Here is a 20,184-nt window from a genome sequence, read left to right as displayed (position 1 = left end):
TTTCTAATTTTGAAAGCTTCTTGGTGAACCAAATTTTTTAAATGTACTGAAATCAAACATAGTTCAGATTTAAAGCTAAATTTTGTGTATTTATGTAGCCGTTTACTTTCTTTTCATATCATATTTTAACGACATTACACGTTTTAGAGCAGACTGCAAATCCTGTAAACAGGGAGACAGATTTTCACATCCTCTCTGTCAAAGTGATTAAAAGACAAAGAGTTGTTATAAAAAATGGCTTAGTAAAATGATACTGAATATCTTAAAACGAAGATATATAAAACTTTGTGTCGAAACATGAGTGTCACAGTTTTTACATTTCGACACCTTTCGGTTTTATTAACATTTTCCTATTTCTTAAAAACAACGAACAGCAAAACCATATCAGGAACACTTTCAAGTCATTCAGCTATTAACGAATGGGGACAGTATTTAACAACATTTTGCTTTCATGGTAAATGTAAAAAAAATATGCAAGATTTGCAGTTGAACATTTTGTTTCATCCAAAACTACCTCTACAGCAATCGCTTTTTTTGTGTGTCCCTAATAATATTCTGACTTGGCTTCCCATAAATCTTAAAATCACTTTGGACACAGAATCCATAAACATGGTATTAGAATAATCCTTCTACTATTTCAGGGATGGTTTTTCTCTTAGTTCGAGATTACTCTGACGTACCACGACAACTGTTTGCCAGACAAGCTGGGGCGATGGGAAGTCAGAGCTTGTCTCATATCAAACAGTGGATATTTGTCCACCCAAAATAGATGTGCTGCTTTGTCGCTTCTGGAGCCGACTGAGGGCCTTGGAATTATATAAATCTGGCATCAATCTCTTCATTTATGTTAGTTTCACCTACCTGCCAACCTTTATTTTTCTATATTTTAACAGTTTTCACAGACACTCATCGACTTTTGCATTTTGACATTCACTTTCAAATGGACATCAAGTTACGAGAGAGTTCTAGGCCTCGAGACTCAAATATGCAAATATTTATATTTGTTTTCCTCCTTTATAGGAGATCGATGTTTAACATTTAGAAGCAACCACGTTTTTTCACCTCCTTTAAAGGAGATCGGTAATTAGCATTTAGTTCCAACCACGATAACAATCGGAAGCTCTCAGACATTTAGGTAACTTGCATTGTAAATGAACGAGGAGTTACATTAAGGTCTTTTGCACTGTTTTCTCGTGGTCACGTGATAATCTTTGAAAATGAAAGGCAAAATGCTGAAATTGATGGCTGACTGTTAAAACTGTCTAGTTATGAGAAAATAAAGGATGGCAGTTAGGTGAAACTTACAAAAATGAAGAGATGAATGAAAAATGAAGAGAATGATGCCCGATTTATATAATTCCAAGGCCCTCAGTCGGCTCCAGAAGCGACAAAGCAGCGCATTTATTTTGGGTGGGCAAATATCCTTTTTTTGTAATGGGAAGAGCTCTGACGTCCCACGGCCCCAGCTTGTATGGCAAAACAGCCGTAGGAGTCCTACGGTAGGACGTCAGTGTAATCTTGGACAAGTTTTTCTCATACACCCCTGATACAATACACCTTATGGCTTATCTTTTTTTATCTGCCATTACTGGATATCATCGAAATTTCACTTAAATTTTGACTTTCTAAAAGAAAATATCTGATGCCACAAAGGAAAAGTCATGAAAGTGATTGTTGAATGACGTCAAAGTTTAAGCGGGACCGATTCTGGATTCAGATTCTCGGGTCTAGCTGGACAGATTTTCCAGTTGAAGAATATGACCATTATGGGTTAATTTCAGGCTGGTAGTCATGGCAGTGGTATTTTTTAAAAGAATTTTATGGTAATGCAAATTATTAAGTGTATTTTGAACTACAACTTGAATGATACAGGTCATCCCTCATCAAAGTTTATTTTATTACAGGTCAAGCTTTATTGAACTACACCTTGAATGATACAGGTCATTCCTCACCAAAGTTTGTTTTGTTTTTAAATGACGATTGGAGCGATGCGTTACAAGAAGACGCGTGTGAAAATAAATTTGAATTAGCCAGGGCAGTATGTAGGTATTATTTATAAAGGTTAAATTTTCGTTAATTGTTCATTTTTATCATTGAAAAATACATGTATGCCGTTGCAAAAGTAAAGTGATTACAATGATGTCAATAAAATTCAATAATTTTCAAATGTTAAATAAATATGTGAGATGTGAGTTTAATCTTCCATTTTAGAAAACATTAATGATTATTTATAAATTTGACTTACAATGTACAGACCAAGCTTTTGTTTCCTTTCCAGATGACCCAATTTCCCAGAATTACGGCCTTCACTTCATAAAAGTTGGTCCACTTATCAGAGTCTTTCTTGTCAAACCAGTACATTTAGTTTGGTGTAAATTTCATAAATATCTGACCCAAACTATTTTTAATTTTGTTGTTGAATAAATACAATTTCATATTGAAAACATACATGTACAAAACAAACACCATCTTTTTTCCTGATCATACTCTTAAGGTGTATAAATTTTTTAATTATTACTTTGTTATGAACAGATCAAATAAAGAACAGAACTGGTAATTTTACAGTAAGTTACATAGATAAACCACACCTTTACCATGTGTTATACGTGGATGATAACACCTGTGGAGATGACAGTCGAGAGATCAAACCTAACTACATACATTATACAATACAATTACTCAATCCTGACTCCCTAGGAAACCCTACAGAACATTTTGGAGATGATGAAACAGGTAAATACTAAAGATGTTGATAACATGTGACCTGAGATAAAGGTCAATGAAACAGCATTCTATCAACACAATAAGTAGAAAGCCATCTAGAGGGCTACATATAATCTCTATTCATCGCTATTTTGTGCATTTTTTCCTTTGATCATTTTTGTGTTAATTTTTCATATGCTTCTTGCTTAAAATGGAAAATTATCGCTAGAAACTAAGGAGAGGCACATGGCCTTGCTAATGAAATTGTAATTAAATTGAAACATCGTCATAGGTAAAATAGCGATAAACAGATACCGGCTCGAGCGAGAACATCAATCTCGATGACATGATCAACGATAATCTATAAATATATGATGATGTTATACATTTCTGCATAGATATCTATAAACAAAGCATAACTGAGTGCTTTATTTCACTTTTTCTCTTATTTAACCTATTTGATTTCACTATCCATTTACTGCATTCAAATTTTAACAATTTACTAAAATTTCTTTTTTCAGGACTTCTTAGATTTTACCAGTTATTGACTTTAGCGTATTTTGTATTAGGGTGTATATTTGCTCCACGATTGTATGAAACATTAAGTAAAGGAGGCCCAATGCAGCTAGTCATACAATTACTATCAGTGTCTACCTGTCTACAGGCATTAGGGAGCTTTATTATGATGATTCATTTACAAAGGTTTGTTCTTATTTGTTTCTGTTCATAGCTAGAAAAAAATTATTCTGGTCTTAACTAAAGAAATTATGACATGTATAATGTCTTTGTGTCAAGACTTTGACTTATTTATAAAAATAAGAAGATGTGCTGTGATTGCAAATGACACAGATTCCACCAGAGACCAAATGAAGTAGAACCTAGCAGCTATAGGTCACATTTCATACTTCAACAATAAGTAAAACCCATACCACAAAGCAAGTTACATACAAAAGACTCCAAAAGACAAATGTAATACAATGAAATGAGGAAACTTGCAGCCTCCTTTCTGTACAAAACAATAAGCAAAAAACACATATGATATACTGTGGATTCATTTATTTTCGTGGGTAGCAATTTATGTGGATTGAGGAAATCTTGCATATTCATGGATATTTGAATTCATGGTTTTGTCAAAGTTTGCATACATTCCTATGTAAAACTTGTATTTTGTTGAACATTGAAATTCGTGATTCCACTGTTCCCACGAAGTACACGAAAATCAGTTTCCAAAGAATATTAATGAATCCACAGTACAGCAACCAATGACAACAACTAAATTGCAAGATCCGGACTTGTGACAAACACATACAAATTTTGGCATGGTTTAACATATTTGAGGATGAGCCAGCCTGTAGTGGTGTAACAGTACAACAAAATGCTGCATGTTTATGCCCTTTTTATTGACATAACAACAACAAAAATATGGAGAAAAAGACCGAATATATGTAATTAAGTAATTGGATAGTTCTTATAGCTTTTTATTGATATGCATGCAGACATGAAAATTAACCAATTTTGAGGTAGCTTAGTATGGAGAACTGATATGTTGTTAGGTTCAAAATTTTCAAACATTTGTTCAACGATAGGTTTAGCACATGTATTGTTCATTTTAACATTGATGGTTTGTGCTGAATCTTATTTTTCAGTTCTTTAGCATTCCCTATGCTCATGATAAAAGTCAGGTATAATGATAATATATTAAAGATATATATTTTATTTCAAATTATTTTAGGTATTCAAAAGATGGAATGGGTTCATCATTTGTAGAATTAATAGCTGAATGTAAGTATAAAATAAAGGATTTTTTTTTACCAGGAATGGTGTTTTATTGTTTCATTTTTTTGCATTGAAAAAAATAATATTAATTTCCCTAAAATTTTCTAGATAGTTGAATGATATATGTGTTTAAGGGGATTTTATACAGTTGGCAATTGTAAATTGTGTGTTTCTTTGTGGTTTTGAGATTAAATTTAGAATAGCATTTCCACTCTGTAAAATCACCAAAAAAAAACCCACAGCTTTTCATTCTCATTCTAAGAATTTTTAATTTTTAAACTAGTTTTTAAGGTGATTTAATAAACTCACTTTAAAAAGAACTCTAAAAATCTTCCTAAATAGTCACCACAATTTTTGCAGATTTTTTTTTTATGAAGTCGGGGAAAAGTTATAGGGATGTTGTATGGGGAATGCAAATGCTGACAATATCTCAAACAAAATACAAAATTAGTAGTTTTAGTACTAAGGTTTTCATGGGTACACTCATAACATCTGCCCCATGTCAATTAGGCAACAGTGAAATCTTCATCTGACCAAAAGTTTAGGATTTAATAATGATTTGTTGGCAATGATAAGAAAAACAACCTTAAACAAGCTGTTTTAAAAGATTTCCGTAAGTATATAGAACCAGAAAATTTCACTATATCTTGAATTTGATGGTATAAATATTTTTGATTTACCACTTGTGTAATATTTTGTTTCAGTTTTTGATGTATTGTCTCAGTTTGCTATGTTGTATATGTTACTCAGTCTAAGTCTTGGATGGACCTTAGGCACAAGTTATAAAGCAGTATCACATCTACATATAATCAGTAAAAAACCTGCAGCTAGAGTTGTAGGGGTCTTGGCTGTAATACAGGTATGTAACAAATAAGAGTTTAAATATAAGTTCTATATATTGGCAATCATACAACATCTCCTTATGTGTATATTTATAAGACCTGTCACTTAAAAGAATTGAATTTAATTGTTTCTGTTAAATACGTTTAGTATGTCTACACATTTTGCAATCTTTGGAAAAGCAGAACAAAGTCCACTGTTATTATATATCTATTAAAAGTATAAATTACATATATACTCAGATAGCTGTCAGGGTATATATGTAACACTCCCAAACGTGTCCTTCCCCCCCCCAAACGTGTCCGATTCCCCCAAACGTGTCTTTTCTCCCTAAACGTGTCCGAAATGTACAATATTCCCCAAACGTGTCCAATAAATGTTATTTGCCAAAACGTGTCCAATATTTAACGCCAGAACGTCTCACATTGTTTAGCGTTACTACATGTAACTCCTAAATAAAATCGCTGATAACGTTAACTTTACGGCAATTCTATGATGGTGACACAGGTTACAAACTTTTTATTTATTAGCTTTAGCTACCTAATTAAATGTAGGTTTTAAATGAATATCATAATTCAAAATTTAATCTGTAATTGTTAATTATCTTTTGACTGAAATTGCTTATTGTTCAGTTGCAAGTATTTCATAATCATTTAGAGCGAACCTACACTGAATAATTATAGAGTTGAATTAATCGGTAACTTTGTAAATTATTTTGTATTTATAAATTCCGTTGATTCTTTCTATATTTATCAGAATATTGCATGGCGGGCGTTAAGCAGCATTTTTTGGATTTTTTTTTGGTTTAAAATAGTTCTCCATCTGAATGTGTGTGTATTTCAAAATCTCATCAAATCATCAACTGGTTATCTGTTTTTTTCTAATAAATTTTAGGTTTCCAGCATCACTAAAGACACACGATCAAGAGACATAACGTCCAGTGCCAAATATTTCATGCATTGGTTTTATAGATTCTTTTTATTAATATAGATATTATGTGATCAACGCCGGTTATTAGTGGTTACCGAAATTGTGCAATTCAATTTGTACTGTATAAATTAACTTTAGACTGTTGATAGCGTATTTCCAGTTGCAAGTATTTCATGCATATTAGAGAACATACATGTTTTGATGATTTTACTGTTCTATACTGTTTAAGATATCTTTAAACTGATGATTGCGTATTGTCCAGTTGCAAGTATTTCATGCATATTTAGCGAGAACATAGGAAAGAAGTTTTTACTTTTACATTTGAACTGTATAAATTTACTTTAGACTGTTGATCGTCCAGTAGCCGGTGTTTCACAATATTTAGAGAGAACAAATTTTAATGTGCAGAGAAAGGGACACTTTCATCCATTAATTGTACAGTTTAACTAAATACGCCCCCACTTTTACCCAGTTTTTCAGCCGGTTTGAAAAAGTACCTTATGTATATTTTTAATGAAATGGTAAAATTAGTATAAATTAGTATTAATGGAACAGTATTAACGAAATAACGCTTGATATAGACACGTTTTTGGCATTGGACACGTTTGGGGTAAGTTGAGAAATGGACACGTTTGGGTGTTTATACAAATCACACGCTTTGGCGATGTTTTGATCTAGACATCTATTGCAGTTCAGTGACGTCAACAAGGACACGTTTGGGGGGAAGGACACGTTTCTGAGTGTTACATATATATTTGCCATATTTTTGAATTTTGAATTTTAAAATATGACCTCTGCTTCAACAACTATTGTGATATTCTCAACATACTGTAATTACCATATAAAAGTTCATTAGTTAGCATAAGATATTTTTATTTCTTTGTAGGCAATACTATTTATATGGGAACAGATAGAAGATACAGATCACAGAATGTATCACGCTCATCGTAGTTATGCTGGTTTAGCACTTGTAGTTCTACGTATTTTATTAGCTGCCTTATTTGCCTGGAATCTCAATGTAACAGTATCAGCAGAAAGGAGTGCTTTACGTAGGGAATTTTATAAGTCTTTCACTAAAGTAAGTATTTATTGGTCATATTCTGTTGATAAAAGTGATGATAATAATATAACGTTTATCCTAAAATTCCTTTATTTCAATGGCATCATGTTCTCAATTAGTTAATTTGTTCCAAGAGCTATATAGTCTTATAAAGGAAAATCCTGGTGAATTTTAATTCTCCTTGATTGTTTTCGTTGTGATGTGATGTAACAATTCATTTTTAAAGAAGATGATATACATGTAGAAAACACAATTTTACTTGGTTTCTATTTATACTTGGTTCTAAATTTACTTTCATTATTATATTTACACACCCCAACCATGTTTAGGTCATTTTAATAGAAAACTTTAAAAAGTTCTATAACTGTGGCTCCAGATATAATCATCTAATTTTCTCCTTAATATTTTTGGTTTTGAGTATTACTGATCATTACTAAAGAAAAAAATGCATCCCACCAAAAGGCATCGTTTCACAAATATTTTTAGCACTGCATCTTAAGTTTTCTGATAATGTGTGTCTGAAAAACCTACCCATTCTTTAAATAAAATCCTGTTTTGATTTTAATTTTTGTGTTTTTGCCTATTTCAGAGTTGTATGTTATGGTTTTTATGTTATCCTTTGATAGTGGTGATATCGTGGATATTTTATGAATACCTCAGATATAAGGTAAGTGATCTATTGAAAATTCTTGCAAGTAGGAACATATGTAATTTGAAAAATTTGGAGTTATAGATCAAGTTCATGTTAAGGGCATACGATACAGTTACAGGGGAGGTAATGACGTTGCTAACGTAAAATGTTGTTTTCGCGACATCAAACTGTGACATATCGGGAAAAGATGCATTTTTCGACTGATTTTTGTCATTCAAACTGATTTAATTTGAAAACGAGTTCATGGACCCCTATTTTTCAAAACAGCAATTTGTTTCTTTTTGCAGGGAGATTATGTGACCCAAATTTTATAAAACTGTAAATAGAGGAATTTTTTTAATTTTGATAAACATGCAGCAAAAAATGAGGTATTTTCCCCAACTCATGAACATTTGTTAAATATGAGTTATTTCTGAACAAAAAAATGCATGATGTTTTAGAATACTTATAAAATACAGAAATTACCGATTATTTTACAAAAAACAATTTGTGTTTATCTTTTATAACAAAAAATTCATGTCATCCTTTCGAAAATAAAATTACGGCCACAAATCTGAATTTTGAGAAAATATACAAAATTTCGAACTCATTTTACTCAAAAAGTAGCTCATGAAGGTATATTTTTTATTGCATATTTGATTTAATCAGGTAAAAAATAGCCTATATGCAAATTTTCACGAACTTGTAAATACAGGGTCAAAACTGTATCGTATGCCCTTAAATCTAAAATATCAAGAATTTCAGGCAAATAGGGCTCTTGGAACCAACAGCTGATTGTTGAAATTTTTGTAGTTCTGATTATTTGAATTGCAAATGTACTTTAGAATAAACCAATACTGTCAATTTTAAGTGAACTAAAATCTTTAAAAAATTTTGTATATTTTTTTGGTGCAACACTTATATACTGAACATTTGTAGGTGTCAAATTATGCTGGAATTTTTTGTCTGAAAGAGTAACATTGTGTTAAGGATTTAAGTATTCAAGTGAAATTTTTAATTTATACTCGTTGCAAATGTGATAAAAGTTAACTTGTGTTGGAAAGCTTGTTTACACAAGAGACACATGCATAATTTTTGAAGGGAAAACTATATTAAATTGGAAATAAAAAAAATCTCTATCATGATTGTTGTTATTGATAATTTCATTTAAATGTGTATTAGTATTTTAAAAAGAAATGACATTGTCAATTTAAACTTCCAATTTGAGCTATCAAGCCTTTTGTTAATACCACTGGAAGGGTATTTGTTGAATCAACATTTAATGTTATGAAATGTAGCATACTATTTAATCATGCAGACCTGCCAACTATCCTGATTTTCGCAGAATCATTCTGATTTTCATCCCTCAACCCTATATCAGGATCGTAAATCTAGTAAAAATCCTGATTTTCACAAAATATACCAGGAAAAATTATTGGTTACCAATTTTGAAGTTTTTTTTATCAATTTTTAAAATATCTATAATTTGACCTGAGGACACATGACAAGTTAGCGACCCTACGCTATTCAACAGTCACAACAGGTGTCATAATTAGTTGTATGTAATCAGATTACTTATTGGTCATAACAATCCTCAGAATTAATGCATAAACACAATTTTCGGTCAGACAGCCTTTCAATTTTAATCAATTTATCATACAAGCACAATTTGCAATATTTACTGTACATGCAGTAATTCCACAAGATGAGAACTGTAATGAACTCTCAAGAAAACATTGTTTATCTTGAACTATGTTAAATTTTTGAAACCAGACGTCATGTGTCTGTTGATCTAAAAGCGATGCAATTTTGTAATCATTTCTACTGTGTTACTGTATAAGCCTCCGCCGGTAATTATAAGAGCACCTCTGAATACAGTAAGATAACTTAAATTTTATCCATTTTCTCATTAATACTGATGAGACTTAATCAAAATCTGTATTCATCCTTCTAACTTTAGGACATGTAGATTTAGGTCTTTTGAGTCATGGTTCATAGGAAAGAAGGTCTTTGGAGGGGAGAAGGGGGTCTCTACTTTGAATGCCATTTTTCTCTATTTTTCAGTTACTTTGTAAATTTGAAATTTAATAGTACAAGAATCATGCAAATAAAAGAAAACTAAGGCCTACAAGCTCATCATTTGTATACCAAAAGAAAGCAGAAGAGAAATTATATTATTTTAGGAGTAAAAACAATGCACACAGAAACGTCGCAAAAATTGTAACCCTTAAAATCTGGTCAAACACTTAAACCCCTCATGGAGATTTTCAAAAGTTGGCAGGTTGATCATGTGATATTTCGTTTAAATATGAAGCTAATTAATACTTGATATTTTTTTTCAGTTGATAACAATGGCAGTTGTAATGAGTCAGTGTGGAGCTGTGGCCATGCTGTATAAGTTATTCCTGTCTAGAAGCCTGTACTGGGAAATATCTGCTTTATCAAGTTCTCTCCCCTTACATGTCAGAATGGATAAAACTTTAGGATACAAATTATACTCATGACAGAACAACATGGATAATTAACTTTGCCCAAAACTGTGTTCAGAAAGATGTGAAGGGACCAGTATGGTCATTATATTTGGAAATGTAACTTTGTTTAACTGATCTTCAGTGGCATTGAAAGTTCAGAATGTCTTAGCAGAAAGTATGTACGACACCACCAAGATATAAAATCAGCACAGCGGGTCATACTAAAGGATTTGATTCCTTCTGGAAATGGACAGTATTGACACTTTAGGCACTATTTTAACATGTTTTAAAAATAGGTAGTTTTATAATTTATTTCCATCCACACATATTCTGGAATTAAAACATATGAAATTATTTTTTACATATTCATCAAATTTTATTTAAATTGTAGATTTTCTAAAAATTGGTATGATGAAATAGAGTTTCAAATGGCCCAAATGTCCGTGTGAGCAATTGCTATTGTTTGGTTTTTGTTGACGTCCTCTGTCATTCATTAACCTTTCAAAAATCTTTTGCTCTGACCCTAATGGGCCATTTAGGGTATCTATTGTAAAAACATGTGTCTAGTAATTCTGCTTGCCAACAAACGTGGCCACAAAAACCAAAAACTGCCTAACTACTGATAGAAATTAATACCCTTTAATAAATGATGATTAATTCTTCTCTTTTTATTTTGCTTTTTATTTTGAGAACTGTAGTAGTTATAGCAATTGTCAATAGTAAAAATTATCAGCAAGACAAGATCTACTTGCCCACATGGGAACACATCCGCAGCATTAAACTGCACTTTTCCCCTGCATGGGAAAATTTCAACTAATGACTTGATCTCTCCACCCTGTACCTTGAGAGACCTGCAGTAGCCCACATGGGAACTTGTCTGTGGCTTCATACTTCATTTGGAAAGCAAAGCAGAAATCCTCAGTCCCCTTATAGAAGGCATTGCCCTTTAAAATTTTGATTGACATTTTAGATTTTTGGGTAAAGCTTTGTTAGAGAGAAAGTGTAAAAACCAAAAATGATCAGCAAAAACATACTTTTTTTCATGCATTTTATTATGGAATAACGTTGTAGAGTGCTTGGCCATTGTTAAAGATGCACATAGATGATTGACACAAGCTCTTTAGATTCTCTATTTTTGTATGGGATTCTTTTTATTATTGTTTAAAATTGGTTTATTTTGGGGGAGGGATGTATTTGATTCAGTTATGTTAGACATAAATATACTCTCATTTAATGTTATATTGACTGTGGTAATTAATTAACTGAGCAGATTATTTTAAGTGAGAATGTTACATATCATATACAAATGTGCTCATAAAATAGTTATGTATTCAATGTATAAATGAGAATTGTTAAGGGTAAGATGTCTTTAAAATGTTGCGAATTATTATTATAACTTTTGTAGTTATGTAACAGTAATCTTCCACTAAGTACACATATTACCTTTTTTAGTAGCAGGTTACACTAGTCCTAAGCTAGTGAAAGGTAGAACTGAATAAATATGCTACAGTCATAAGACAACAGTATTTTATTTTTCCATCCATATGTACTACATTACATTTTTTTTCTCTTACAAGCCAAATTTTTTGTACTTCATCCAACCATCTGATTTGTGATTGAATTTCTTATACTTGAGCATGGAATTTGCCTCATCTGCATATATGATAAAATTAGATGAAAATGGGTGTAAATCTGGAGAAACATGGTAGAATATCCTTTTTTGTTTCATTACAAATTAAATGTAAAGGAATAGCTTTTTATTTTCTTATGCTTATTTGAACACAAATTATAATTTTATCAATTTCAATTTTTTGTTATACTTAATACAGATCTTGATAACTTATAAATGCAAGATTCATTTGTGATGGCAAATTATGAATAGCAATAAATTTTCTTTTAACCAATCATAGAATGAAAAATTAAAACATTCCTTAAAACATTCTTTTCCAACTATAGACTAGTCCGACAAATTGTATTGGCTGTAGTTACTGTAAAACATTTAAGTAGATTTAGTTTGAGTACCTCATTACTTATTGTTTTTTTTTATTATGAGAAATACATAGAAATATTTCTAAATCTGTTACGTATGTTAGAATCATTATGGTAACCAGCTTACCTGTATTTAATATGTGTTGTTAAGTAAATGACTGATGCCAATTCATTGTCATATTGTATTTTGTTGAAATTAGCCATCATTATCTGTAGTACAAGTTTTTGATAGTCCTATAGACAGTTTTCTAGGTTCGACAGCATCATAAATTGCAAAGTATCAATCGAACATTCCTATAAATAAATTAATCACCAAAAGAGGGAGCATTTTTTAAACTGGGTTCCGTATGTTTATATGATTTATTAATGCAATGCTTTTAACAGAAATTATTGAAACAGGATTTTCTATTATAATTTATTCCCTATAAAAGAAAGAGGGTAACGTTTGATAATACACTGTAATCTGTTTTAAACTAAATAAATGACTGCTGTTTTTCATTTACCATTGTAGAAAATAATCATTCATTTGTTTCAATATTGTTAAGTGAAGAGTTAAATCATCTGCATCTTTTATTGTGGTAATTGTTCTAATACTAGGTGTTTAAGTCATCAAATGGTGCAATGATTATTTTATGTCAAAATGTAAAGTGGTTGTTATGACAACAAATAAAATATTTATTGTTTTCAAATCTTGTTTTTGTTATCATCTGTTGGAAGACATTCCCGACTATTGATTATGCAAATTGACCTTTAAACTTGCATATACTTACCATAATTACCATATCCGTTAGTTACAGTAAAAATGTCATTAAATGAGACCTCCAAACTCCTTGAAGAGAGTAGAACTATATTGGAGAAGGACCATGGGCAAGAATCTACATTTGCTATGTTTAATCTCCTCGTAGGGCTTGTAACAAGCATAGATAAAAGGCTACAAAAAATTGAGAACAGTGTCATAGGTATTGAAGAACTAAAATCTAGTATACTCTCCCTCGGTTACAAAGTCCGTACAGTAGAAAAAGACGTAACAGAAATCCGACAAACATGTGGTCAACTTGAAACAGACGTTGAAGGCCTGAGTAACATTTTTGACGAAACGAAAAAAAAGTGTGAAATAAACACTAAGGAAATAACCAAGGTAACAAAAACTATCCAAGCTATAGATGAGAAAGTTAAGTCAAAAACAAACACAAATGAGCAACACATATCGCACGAAATAAAGGCACTTCAAGAAACTGTATTAGACCTACAGTGCCGGTCGATGAAAAACAACCTTATTTTCACCGGTTTATACTATGAGAAGTATGAAAACACTATGGAAAAGTTACGCATGTTTTTGTACAAAGAACTTGGTATAGAGCACAATATTCAATTTGGAAATGTGCACCACTTTGGAAAAAATTCTAGAAATGGTCCAAAACCTATAGTTGCAAGATTCCTTTACAGAAATGACCTCCAGCATGTACTTGAGAAAGCATATTATCTCAAGGATTCGCAATACGGAATAAAAGAACAATTTCCCCAAGAAATCGAAAATAGACGACGCAAACTTTACCCAGTGATGAAAGAGGCTAAAAGGGGAGGGAACAGAGTAACCCTTGTGAGAGACAAACTGTACATTAACAATGAACTATACATATCAGAAGATAATGCGTTTACTTCAGATCTTGTAAACAATATGAATACAACAGTTATCGCACCGCAAAATACTGACAGGAGATCGGATAGTCAGATCACCCATCAAACACCTATTCGACAAACGAACGGTCGCCCAAATAAACGTCCAAGAGCAGGTTCATCTCCAACTGAAAAAAGTGGTTCATAGGAACGCCAGGGAGAACACACAACATTAAGTGAAAAAAAACATGTTGAATTAAACAATTGTCCAAACATTTTAGAGTTAGATATATTATGTTTAAATTGTTGTGGTCTCAGGAACAGATTACAATATCCGGACTTTCAAGAACTAATAAAAAAACATAGTATCGTTTGTTTTACTGAAACTAAAACTGATGACATCGATGAAATTAAATTAGATGACTATAAATTTGTTATGGAAAACAGATATAAAATTGCTAAAAGAAGGTCAGGTGGAATAGTGTTAGGTTACAAAGAAAATTTGTCAAAATATATTGAGGTTTTAGAAACTGACTGTAATTTTGTAATGTGGTTTAAAGTATGTAAAACTTATTTAAAAACTGATGATGATCTTTATTTTGGTATTGTATATGTCCCACCTGAGAACAGTCCATATTCTACAGATGATGCATTTCGACAAATTGCAAATGAATATATAGACCTCACAGCGAAAAGTATTAATGTTTGCCTGCTTGGGGATTTTAACGCACGAACGGGTAACGACGTTGATTATACAACAATGAATGATAAAGAGAGTCAAACTGAAATTTTTGGGTTTATTGAGAACGATTATGTAGTTTTAGATGAACTTAATATTCCTTTATTAAGACAAAGTTTAGATAAGGCGAAAAACAGATATGGAAATCTTTTATTAGAGTTTTGTCGGGCAAACTCACTTTTTATTTTAAATGGGCGAATGGGAGGTAACTCGGGAAATTTTACCTGTCGAAATGCTAGCGTTGTAGATTATGTGATCACATCTGTACATCTGTTGAGATTTGTGTGCAACTTTTTTCTGCACGATTTTTCTGGATTATTTTCTGATGTACACAGTCCTATAACAGTTTCCTTTAAGAACAAGTATCAAGAACATTCTGATTCTGGAAATATTTCACAAAACACAAATGAAAAAGATGAAAAAATTAAAAAGTGGAATTGGGATTTACAAAATGATTTTAAAAATAATTTGTCTCAAGAAAGAAAAGACATGATTTTTGAAAGTCTAGATCAAATTTCAAGTGATAATTTTGACCAATTGAAGGTTGATACGATTTTTGATGATGTTTGTAAAATTATGCTTGATTCTGGCAGAAATACGTTTGGTATTTTCAAACCAAAGATACGAAAAAAAATAAAACCAGTAGATAAACCCTGGTTTGATGAGGAGTGCAGATTTGCTAGGCAAAATTATAGAAAACTAAAGAGAAATATTTCATCAAAATCATCTGTTCAACAAAAACAGAACTTACGACTTACGGAAAAAAAATATAAAAAAATTTTAGATAAAAAAATCAATTTACATAGAAAGAAAATGATGAGTGATATGAACAATTTAAAATCGAAAAATCCAGGAGAATTCTGGAAATTATTAAACCAAGGGAAAAGAAAACAACAACCTGATATACCTATAGAGTCTTTATTCGATTTTTTTAAAGGTCTAGATGCTGTTGATGTTGACACAGCGACCACAGATTTACCGGGTATTGACCCAGATCAACATGGGTCAAATAATAATGATATAAATCTCCCTATTACAAGGGATGAAATAATATTATGTATTAGAAAAATGAAAAATAATAAAGCATGTGGTGAAGATAGGGTTATAAATGAATATATAAAATCTACTGTTGATGTTTTTTTACCATTTTATGAAAAAGTGTTTAACATGATATTTGACACAGGTATTATACCTAGCAAATGGTTGATTGGCAATATTAAACCAGTATACAAAAACAAGGGAGATAGACTTAATCCCAAAAATTTTAGACCTATTACTATTCTAAGCTGTATGAGTAAATTATTCACTGCGCTTTTGAATGAAAGAATTAAGACATTTGTCGAAAATTTTGATGTTTTGAATGAAAGTCAATGTGGTTTTAGATCTGGATACAGTACGACTGACAACTTATTTACTTTGTCGGCTATTTTTGATATCTTGAAAAAAAAGAAAAAGAAGTTATTTGCAGCCTTTATAGATTTCGAAAGAGCTTTTGATACCATTTGGCGTGATGGACTCTGGTTTAAGTTGCTTACTCAACATATAAATGGGAAAATGTATAATGTAATTATACATTTATATGAAAATATTAAATCAAATATTGTATATAACAATAATGTTTCAGACTATTTTATGTGTAACAAAGGTGTCCGCCAAGGTGAAAACTTATCCCCTATATTATTTGCATTATATTTGAATGACCTAGAACACTTTTTGGAAGACAAAAGCCTGCAGGGGCTCGAGAGTATTTCTGAGGAAATGGAGTCCAAGCTTCAAATTTATCTAAAACTGTTTGTAATCCTTTATGCGGACGACACAGTACTATTGGCAGAAAGTGCTGATGATTTACAGAAACAGCTGGATTCTTTCAGTGAATACTGTAATGTTTGGAAGCTTAAAGTTAACGTCACGAAAACTAAAGTGATGATTTTTTCTAGAGGCAGAATGCCATCAAAACTGCATTTTGATATAGACGGCACTGACATTGAAATTGTTAAAGAATTTAACTATTTGGGCATATTATTATCTAGAACTGGTAATACTAAAATAGCACAGAAACACTTAGCAGAAAAAGCAACAAAAGCTATGTTTAATGTGTTGAAAGCAGGCCGCATGCATAATCTTTCTATTCAATGTCACTTAGATCTTTTTGATAAAGTTGTGAAACCCATACTTTTGTATGGATGTGAAATTTGGGGGCATGGTAATGTTGAAATTATAGAAAGAATCCATCTGAAATTCTGTAAACTTCTTTTGAAACTGAAAAATTCCACACCTAACTATATGGTATACGGTGAACTTGGTAGATATCCTTTGGAGATTGATATTAAAATAAAAATAGTGTCATATTGGTGTAAGTTATTATCTGCTAAAGAGACTAAGCTATCTTCTATCGCATATAGACTATTAAAAACACTATTTACTGTTAATAATGTATGTACATTTTTTGTGAGTAAAGTTAAAAATATTTTGGATGAATGTGGTTTTTCAAATATTTGGATTTCTCAATGTTTTGGTAATGATATATGGTTAAAAAATGCACTTAAGTTGCGATTACAAGACCATTATAAACAGTTGTGGAATACACAATTACAAGAGTCTACAAAAGCAGTAAATTATAGAATTTTTAAGTTAGAATTGAATTTTGAAAAATATTTTGATATCTTGGATATGCACGAAAGTATTATTTTATGTAGATATAGAACCACAAACCACAGACTCCCAATAGAGACAGGGAGGTGGAATAATGTTAATAGAAATGATAGAAAATGTCATCTTTGTAATATTGGTAGTATTGGGGACGAATTACATTATCTGCTAGAATGTCCATTTTTTAACGACAGCAGAAAATTATACCTTGATAAATATTATTTGGCTCGTGTTAATACACTAAAATTTGGAAAACTGATGAGCAAAGTAAACAAAAAGTCAGAGTTAAAAAGATTATGTAAGCTTATAAAGTGTATAGATAAACATGTGGGTCCTCCTGGCTAAAATGTATATTATTTTGAATCCACTGTATTTTATATATGTTTTGTAAATAGATGCACATTCATGTACATATTTTGCACTCTCTCTGTACCTATGTATCTGCAATGGTTATGAGAATAAAGATATTGTCTATTGTTAAATATAAATGCATTGCAGTGTCCAATTTCTTAGTCATGTTTTAATAGGTCTTACAAAAGTATTGCACATCAAAACAAGAGTGCACACTGAAATATCTCTGTGATCCATACAAAAGAGGGAAAATTTCTAATGAACCCTGTAAAAGAGACACCTGTGCCTTACAATGATTCCATACATCAAATATAGTTAACCTTTTGCTACTTAAATTTGAGAAACTGACCAAACCAAGAAATATAAACTTTGACCAATAAACCATGAAATGAGGTCAAGGTCAGTTGAACTCTGCTAGACACATACACCTTCCAATCATTCCAAAACACCAAATAAATTAAATCCATTGCTTAAAATATCTGAGACATAGCCTTGACCATGAAAACATAGCACTGATTTTTTTAGGTCATGGTCTGATGAACCTGCCAGGCAGACATGCACACCATATAAACATTTATACACCAAATATGGTTGACCTAATGCTCAAAGTACCTGATAAACAGATCTTACCATGAACACCTTAATAATAATGCAGGAAATGAGGTAGAGGTCAAGTGAACCATGTACAATGGACATGTTAATTTTGCAAGGATCAGTTGTGTCCAAATATGGATATATATCATATTACACACAAGTGAGAAATTCATGTCGCTGATGCATGGAAATGAGGTCAAGGACATGTGACTGACTCACACTTTGCCACAAAAAACATCTGTTTTAGCAAGCTATGAAACATTCTTGTCTTGTACCTCTTGAAATAAGCTTTATACAAATAGGTTAGACATACTACTTAACTACTTTCCTTGTAGGTGACAAACAAATTGAATTGCATTGAATTTTCTATTAAATTCTTAAATGTAAAACTTCACCTTTAGGGTTTCTCACACAACAAAAATATCCAGATTTGTTTGTAACCTGTTGTTATACAGCTATCCATAAGTCCATAGTCTGTATCTGCCAGTGTCCAATGGTGTGGTTGTTATTTGTTGCTGTTGGTTGTAAGGTTAGGGGGGTTGAGCACTCACAAATATGTTTAACCCTGCCACATTCTTTATGTGCCTGTGTCAAGTCAGGAGCCTGTAGTTCAGTGGTTATCCTGTGTTCATGTCTGTCATAATTGCTTATCATCATGATCATAAACTGCTTTGTTATAAATAAGACTATTTTCTCAATTGAATTATTTTTGTTCATGTCAGGGCCTTTTACAGTTGACCACACAGTATGGAGTTTTCCCCTTGTTTAAGGCCATCAATTGCCTTTAATTGCTAAAATCGACTTCATTTGACCGTTGGTAGAGAGTTGGCTCATTAGCAATCATACAACATAGCCTTATTTTTATAAGCCCGTCAAAATTTTTAAACGGTGTCTGTCCGTCCGTCTGGCGTAAACATGTGGCACCGTAACTTGAGAACGATTTATCCAAATTTCATGAAATTTAATATAGTTGTTTCTTATGATGGTCAAATGATCTGTATACTTTTTGGTGAAAATTAGATTTAAACTTTTTGATTTACGGCACTTTGTAACTAAAACAGGGGGGTGTTTTTTTCACATGTCGCACTGTTTCTCAAAAACGATTCCTGATTATGGCTTAAAACTTTAAACACTTTTTAGTTATATTAATCTTAATATCTGTATACTTTTTGGTGATAATTCAAAATTTCATGTTTGAGTTATTGAGTATTTTGTAAAAAAGGGGGAGGGTTTTTTTTACATGTCGTGCCATATCTCAAAATCGATTTATGATTATTGCTACAAACTTTACACGTGTCTTTGTTATATTAATCTAAAGATCTGTTTACTTTTTGATGATGATTCAAAATTTCATTTTTGAGTGATTGAGTATTTTGTAAAAAAGGGGGAGAGTTTTTTTACATGTTGTGCCATATCTCTATAACAATTTATGATTATTGCTTAAAACTTTACACACTTCTTTGTTATGTTGATTTAAAGATCTGTATACTTTTTGGTGATGATTCAAAATTTAATTTTTGAGTTATTGAGTAATTTATTAAACAGGGGAGTTTTTTTTACATGTCGTTTTGATTCAAAATTTTATTTTAGTGATAATTAGTTTTTTGTAAAAAAAAAAAAAGGGTGGGGGGTTATTGCTTAAAACTTTCTCAGAAACTATTTTTGATTATTGCATGCAACTTCCACATAAGACGTCGGGCGTATCATGCGCTCATGGCGCAGCTGTTTATTCTATTATTATTAAACCCTTATTTTTCCACTTTAGCTTTGGGTCAGCAGTACTTTGACAGTGATGAGTTGTAAAGTATTAGCACATTTTGGAACTGTTAGACAA

The 20,184-nt window shown here is 31.5% G+C and overlaps 1 protein-coding gene across 2 annotated transcripts; it reads left to right on the top strand.

The window, feature by feature from the left end:
* The first annotated feature begins 90 nt into the window (after positions 1-90).
* On the top strand, positions 91-13,089 carry LOC134712556 (integral membrane protein GPR180-like). 2 transcript variants are annotated; one of them, XM_063574240.1, is made up of 9 exons: positions 91-454; positions 1,905-2,042; positions 2,533-2,733; positions 3,225-3,405; positions 4,436-4,485; positions 5,184-5,338; positions 7,136-7,327; positions 7,899-7,976; positions 10,283-13,089. In XM_063574240.1, exons 1-9 carry the CDS (start codon positions 298-300, stop codon positions 10,442-10,444), a joined length of 1,314 nt encoding a protein of 437 aa, XP_063430310.1. In that variant the 5' UTR covers positions 91-297; the 3' UTR covers positions 10,445-13,089. The 2 variants fall into 2 exon arrangements, with proteins under 2 accessions (XP_063430310.1, XP_063430311.1); XM_063574241.1 differs by lacking the exon at positions 91-454 and adding an exon at positions 1,278-1,410.
* Positions 13,090-20,184: the final 7,095 nt, after the last annotated feature.

This window comes from Mytilus trossulus, chromosome 3 (assembly GCF_036588685.1).
Source record: "Mytilus trossulus isolate FHL-02 chromosome 3, PNRI_Mtr1.1.1.hap1, whole genome shotgun sequence".
In the NCBI taxonomy this organism is placed as follows: Eukaryota; Metazoa; Mollusca; class Bivalvia; order Mytilida; family Mytilidae; genus Mytilus; species Mytilus trossulus.
Note: the sequence above shows the minus strand (reverse complement) of the source record. Positions and strands in the feature narration are given on the sequence as shown.

Coding starts and splice junctions, on each gene's coding strand:
- LOC134712556 (XM_063574240.1), top strand. CDS start 298: ATGAGTGTCACAGTTTTTACATTTCGACACCTTTCGGTTTTATTAACA. Junction 2,043..2,532: donor TGAATTAGCCAGGGCAGTAT/GTAGGTATTATT, acceptor TGTTATGAACAG/ATCAAATAAAGAACAGAACT. Junction 4,486..5,183: donor TGTAGAATTAATAGCTGAAT/GTAAGTATAAAA, acceptor ATTTTGTTTCAG/TTTTTGATGTATTGTCTCAG.